Source organism: Mustela nigripes, chromosome 1 (genome assembly GCF_022355385.1).
Source record: "Mustela nigripes isolate SB6536 chromosome 1, MUSNIG.SB6536, whole genome shotgun sequence".
Lineage (NCBI taxonomy): Eukaryota > Metazoa > Chordata > Mammalia > Carnivora > Mustelidae > Mustela > Mustela nigripes.
Window position 1 is genome coordinate 47495017 of NC_081557.1, and position 6910 is coordinate 47501926.

Consider the following 6910-nt stretch of genomic DNA (forward strand, 5'->3'; position numbering starts at 1 on the left):
GGGATCACAGATTTGTAATATAACTTGAAATCAGGCAACATGATGTCCCCAGCTTTTTTTTCTCTTTTTTAACATTTCTTTCATAATTTGGTTCCATAAACATGTATACATTGTTAGTGGGCAAACCACCTTTTGAGACCTCTCGCCTCAAAGAGACATACCTCCAGATCAAGAAGAATGACTACAGTATTCTGAACACATCAACCCTGTGGCCACCTTCCTCATCCAGAGGATGCTTCACACAGACCCTACTGCCTGCCCCAACATTCACGAGCTGTCCAGTGATGACTTCTTTACTTCCAGCTCCATCCCCAACGGACTACCCATCACCTTCTCACCTCTGCACCCCAGTTTCCCATCACTCTCACCAGCCTCGACCCCAGCAACTGAAGCCTCTCACAGTCCTCAGTAAAGCACGGAGACCTCCATACCCAAGCAGCCCAGGGAAAAAGAGGAGCCAATGGCCCAAGAGACGAATGAGGCAGCTGACTGCCCCCGGCGACATGCTGCTACAGCTACACAGCGTCAAAGCGTCCAAGCCCTTGGAGCGGGGGCTGGTGAGGCAAGAGGAGGCTGAGGATCCCGCCTGCATCCCCATCTTCTGGGTCAGCAGGCACGTGGACTCTTTGAACAATACGGCCTCGGGTACCCGCTGTGCGACAAGGGCATGGGGGTGTTCTTCAACGACTCAACGCGCCTGATCCTCTACAATGACACAGAGCGAGCGTGAAGGCACAGAGTCCTACCTCACCGTGAGCTCCCATCCCAGCTCCCTGATGAAGATCAGCCTCCTGAAATATTTCCTGAACTACATGGCACCACTATAGTGGCACCACTTCGCTCTTGCTGAAGGCAGACGCCAATATCACGCCTCGGGAAGGTGATCAGCTGGCCGGGCTACCCTACCCTGCGCTCCTGGTTTCATACCCACAACGCCATCACATCTCATCAATGGCTATGTGCAGACCAGCTTGTTCCAGGACCAAACCAAACTCATCCTGTGCAGGCTGCTGGCAGCCATGACCTACAGCAAGGAAAGGCGGGACTTCCGCACCTGAGTCTGAGCCTGCTGGAGGACTACGGAGGCCCCAGGGAGCTGGCCAGCCGCTCCGCCACACCCACACTATCCTTGAGAAGCTGCTGAGCTGCTGCTCAACAGCCAACCAGCTCAAGAGAGCCTACTCACAGGCCCTCTTCCCCTCTGGACTCACACCCCTTCTCACCCCCACAGCACCTTGGCCAGCACTGGTTAGCTCCCCTCCTGCCATTTTCTAGAATGTGCCCCTCAGCCCTGGGGGCGAGAGAGAGCTCCATCATTCTTGCTGGTGGGGTGTAATAGTGTCAAGTTATTTTTGTACATGTTCAAGTATGTGTTCCAGGGCCTCTTCCCCTTCCCCCTCAGTCCCACCATATGCATTGTACAGAAAACAGTACAGAATAGTTTGGCTGTGGTGAAACCCTCCTACACTGTTGGTGCAATGCAAGCTGGTGCAACCACTCTGGAAAACAGCATGGAGAGTCCTCAAAAACTTGAAAATAGAGCTACCCTATGACCCAGCAATTGCACTCCTGGGTATTTACCCCAAAGATATAAATGTAGTCATCCCAAGGGGCACATGACCCAAATGTTCATAGAAGCAATGTCCACAACAGCCAAACTATGGAAAGAGTCCAGATGTCCATCAACAGAAGAATGGATAAAGAAGAGGTGATTATATATATATATATATATATATATATATATATATGAATATTAGCCATTAGAAAATGAAATCCTGTCATTTGCAATGACGTGGATGAAACTAGAGGGTATTATGTCAAGAAAAGTAAGTCAGTCCAAGAAAGATCATTATCACATGATTTCATTCCTATGTGGAACTTAAACAAAACAGAGGATCGTGGGTGAAAGAAGAGAAAAAATAAGACAAACTGGAGAGGGAGACAAACGTAAGAGATTCTTAACTGTAGGAAAGAAGCTGAGGGTTGATGGAGGGCAGGGGGTAGGGGGATAAGGTAACTAGGTGATGGGCATTAAAGAGGACGAATGATGTAATGACCACTGGGTGTTATATGCAACTGATGAATCCCTAAACTCTACCTCTGAAATTAATAATATACTACATGTTAATTAAATTGATGTTTTTAAAAAGAACATCAAGGGGCACCTGGGTGGCTCAGTGGGTTAATCCTCTGCCTTCAGCTCAAGTCATGATCTCAGGGTCCTAGGATCAGGCCCCACATCGGACTCTATGCTCAGGAGGGAGCCTGCTTCCCCCTCTCTCTCTGCCTGCCACTTGGCCTACTTGTGATCTCTCTCTCTATCAAATAAATGACTAAAATCTCTCAAAAAAAAAATTCCACCTTTTCTCAAAGTATAACTATATATATTTCCATTGACATTTATGAATATGTTTATATTTTCATTATTTTTAAACAAATGAAGATATATAGAGAAAAATATGGACACATACATATCAAATTGTTAACAAATCTAATTGTTGTACTTTAGATGACTTTTTTTTTCCTGCTTTATTAAAGTATAACTGACAAATAAAAATTACATATATTTAGGGTACACAATGTGACATTTTGACATACTGATACTGTGAAATGATTACCAAAATCAAGCTAATTAACATATTCATTTCCTTTCCTAGCTGCAATTCATGTGAGAGGGTGAGAGCACTTAAGATCAAATCTCTTACAGGGGTGCCTGGGCGGCTCAGTAGGTTAAAGCCTCTGCCTTAACTCAGGTCATGAACACAGGGTCCTGGGATCAAGCCCCACATCGGGCTCTCTGCTTGGCAGGGGGCCTGCTTCTCTTCCTCTCTCTCTGCCTGCCTCTCTGCCTACTTGTGATCTCTCTGTCAAATAAATAAATAAAATATTTTTTTAAAAAAAGATCAAATCTCTTACATACACAATGAATTCTGGTACACTGAAAAGAAATTTTAAAAATAAAATTAAATTGAAAAAAAAGATCAAATCTCTTAGCAAATTTTAAATATACAATACAGTATTATTAACTATCGTCACCATGCTGTCCATAAGATTTCCAGAAGTTATTCACCCTGCATAACCAAAATATTAGGCCCTTTCTATGTGATTCTCCAGGGATATCACAAGCTATCTCACAGGATGAGAAACACAGTGAGGAATAACTTAACAACTTCCAAGTCCAGAGCACTCACTGCTCTCATTTCACAGGGGCCAAGGGCAGTCTGCCTCAAATAGTGTCACTTTGGTACATTAATTATTTTCAATAAAATTAAAAATAATTGAAATTGAAATAAAAATATTTCAATAAAATAAACTTTAATAAAAGTTACTTAAGAAAAAGCCAATGCAAGGACTCTCAGACTCATACTGGCCCCCTGAAAGCAGAAAACAGATCTCCCATGTGAAAAATACTCTCTCTGTACCTAGTGAAAATACAACCTTATCACTAAAGATAGGGACTTCAAAGTTGAGAAAACCATAGAAACAAACCTTGTTATTTTTTTTCCTAATCTACTAAATTTCCTAAATCTACTAATTTAAGCTCCCAAACACCTGTTTTCTTTATTCTGTCAATCCCTCAAAAATTTATTGTCTCTTTCTCTAAAAAGTTTAAAAACTTCCTGCCTCAGTCATTTCTTTAGGTCTCAATTTCATTATTGGGCTTCTGTGTGCACATAATAAACCTTTGATTTTTTTTTCCTCTTAATCTGTCTCATGTCAGTTTAATTCTTAGTCCAGCTGGAGCACCTTGAAGGATAGAGAAAGAATTTTTCCTTCCCTGCAATTCCATTCATTACCAAAAATTAGGCTACTGGTAAGGACACATGACTCTGGAAATTCACATATCCAGCCACAGACTCCATTCAGGAGGTAACCAGCTCAGTCAATGGCACTGCTCTCTCTGTTGCTTTGACAGTGGAAGATGCAAGTCTTGTCACCTTCCTGATGAACATGCTCCAAAAACAGAATTCAATGAGCTATTTCCCAGTGTTTCCACTTACTGCTAGTATTTCCACCCACTGCTTCCACAGACCACATCGTGGATAACTAGAGATGCTGAAAATGCTATTCCTCTACCAAAGTTATTTCTGCTTTGGGAAAAATATGTAAGACACCTGCTCCCGGATTTGCTTGGTCTTAATCCCATAAATGATGGGATTCAGCATAGGTGGAACCAGAATGCAGACATTAGCCAATAAGATATGGATATGAGGTGGAATGTGGCGCCCAAACCGCTGAGTAAGGGTTGTAAAGATCGCAGGCCCATAAAAGAGGATGATGATGCAGACATGGGAGCCACATGTGTTGAGAGCTTTGTGGCGAGCATCTTGGGAAGGCATGTGGAAGACAGCATGCAGAATTAGCACATAAGAAACAAATATTAACAGGACATCTAAGACCACTGTCGACGTGATGACAAAAAGTCCATACCAGATGTTCACTCGAATGTCATTACAAGCATATTTGGCCAAACCAATGTGTTCACAATAGGTGTGTGGAATAATATTATTTTGGCAGAAAGTCAATCTTTTCAAAAGAAATATTATGGGGAAAATCATACAATAACTTCTCAGGAAGATGATCACACCGATTTTCCCAATCAGAGCAGGTGTAAGAATAGTGGTGTATCTCAGGGGGTAGCATATGGCAATGTAGCGGTCAAACGCCATCACCAGCAAGATCCCTGACTCAGAGATGAAGGTGCAGTGGATGAAGAAGAACTGAGTGATGCAGCGATCCAGGGAGATCTCCCCAGCACGGAACCAGAAGATGGCCAAGGCCTGAGGTACAGTGCATGTGGAGAGCACGAGGTCTGCTCCAGCCAGCATGCAGAGGAAGAGGTACATGGGTTCCCGGAGGCTGTGCCTTGTGAGGATAATGCCGATGAGCAGGCTGTTCCCAAGCAGGGCGATGACATAGGAAATGAAGAAGGGGATGGAAATCCACATGTGCTGGTTCTCTAGCCCAGGAATGCCCAGGAAGTGGAAGATTGTGTGGCTAACACCAGTGTGGTTTAAGGAAATCATACCTGTGGAGACTACCGGAGACATCACATTGGATTCATAGACAGAGCTGAAAATACAAATTTTCTTGCAAGATTCTTTGTGAAGGCACTAGGAGCTTTTGGCATATCTCATACTCTCCATCTTCTGTGAACATGCAAACAATAAGAAACATAAAAAGTCAATAGGACGTATTATCTACCTCAATGAGTGATAGTCTAATTTAAGAGTCTAATTTATATCCCAAGCTAATCAAATCAAACACATTGTTGGATGTATTTTTCCTACAAACACAGGATTATGAATACACAAAGGAAATCATTACATGTATCTGGAAAGGCGCTAACAAGATGTTTCTTGAACTTGACGTTGTAGTAGGTGGTTCATCATAAGGGAAAGAATGAATGAATAGGGCAGGAAGCAAGAGCAGGAAATGTGGGCATTCAAATCAAAGGATAGCATGCTCATTGGACAGTGTTTACTCAGCCCCAGTTAGCTGTGTGTAGGGAATACTGAAGGAAGCAGGGTGGTGTTTGCACAGGCAGATTTGGCCTAACTGCTGGAAATGAGATTTGAAATCTCTCGGGCTTTCACCACATTATCGGCTCATGTGTGGAAAGAGTCAACAGACCTTAAAGAAGTAACATTGATGGAATCATGCTCACACCTTAGGAATCTAAGTTCAGAAATGACTGAATTTGGAAAATAAGGCCTTATTGCTAGGAAAGGGATGTGCATGACATTTGGGAGGTTTTCTGCAGGTGGGAATTTTATCAGTCCTTAGTATACATTCATTCATTCACTCGGTCATTCAGGAAGCAGGAACTGTTTCTCAGCACCATATTATAAACTGGGGAAACAGAAAAAATGGGAATTTGTCTGGGTTCTGCCTTCATGGTTTAGAAGAAAATCAAATCTGTATGCAGATAGGCTAAAGAATTGGACAAAAATAGTAATTTGCCCTATGAAAGGGTATCTTAAAACATCTAGCTTGATCCATTCATCTGTTGATGGACATCTAGGTTCTTTCCATAGTTTGGCTATTGTGGACATTGCTGCTATAAACATTCGGGTGCACGTGCCCTTTTGGATCACTACGTTTGTATCTTTAGGGTAAATACCCAATAGTGCAATTGCTGGGTCATAGGGCAGTTCTATTTTCAACATTTTGAGGAACCTCCATGCTGTTTTCCAGAAGATGTGGTATATATACACAATGGAATACTATGCAGCCATCAAAAGAAATGAAATCTTGCCATTTGCCACAACATGGATAGAACTAGAGCGTATCATGCTTAGCGAAATAAGTCAAGCAGAGAAAGACAACTATCATATGATCTCCCTGATATGAGGAAGTGGTGATGCAACATGGGGGTTTAAGTGTGTAGGAGAAGAATAAATGAAACAAGATGGGATTGGGAGGGAGACAAACCATAAGTGACTCTTAATCTCACAAAACAAACTGAGGGTTGCTGGGGGGAGAGGGTTTGGGAGAAGGGGGTGGGATTATGGGCATTGGGGAGGGTATGTGCTTTTTGAGTGCTGTGAAGTGTGTAAACCTGGTGATTCACAGACCTGTACCCCTGGGGATAAAAATATATGTTTATAAAAAATAAAAAATTTAAATTTAAAAAAAAAAGAATTCCACAAAAAAAAAAATCTAGCTTAGTAGCTAAGGTGTATCTTACACTCATGAACATTATTTCTTCCATTCCAGTTATCCTCCTCATGCCCCTGATTTTTCTTTCTGGGGAAAAAAATCAGCTCCAATTTCCATCGTCCAGGTGCTAGGAGAAAGTGTTCTGCCATCAGAGTCACCTGTCAGAGGAGTCCATTCAGCTGGCCTAGCTCAGGGCACTGTCTTCTATAGAGCATATGGCTGCTCTGTGACAAGGTTCTCTCCAGTG

The 6910-nt window shown here is 42.6% G+C and overlaps 1 protein-coding gene and 1 pseudogene across 1 annotated transcript; one reads left to right on the forward strand and one right to left on the reverse strand.

Annotated features, from left to right (window-relative positions):
• The first annotated feature begins 101 nt into the window (after nucleotides 1-101).
• On the forward strand, nucleotides 102-1275 carry LOC132016875 (serine/threonine-protein kinase PLK1-like; annotated as a pseudogene).
• Nucleotides 1276-4082: 2807 nt separating this feature from the next.
• LOC132016934 (olfactory receptor 52B4-like) lies at nucleotides 4083-5027 on the reverse strand. The gene has a single exon (XM_059398924.1). It carries the CDS (start codon nucleotides 5025-5027, stop codon nucleotides 4083-4085), a length of 945 nt encoding a protein of 314 aa, XP_059254907.1.
• Between the last annotated feature and the right edge of the window lie 1883 nt (nucleotides 5028-6910).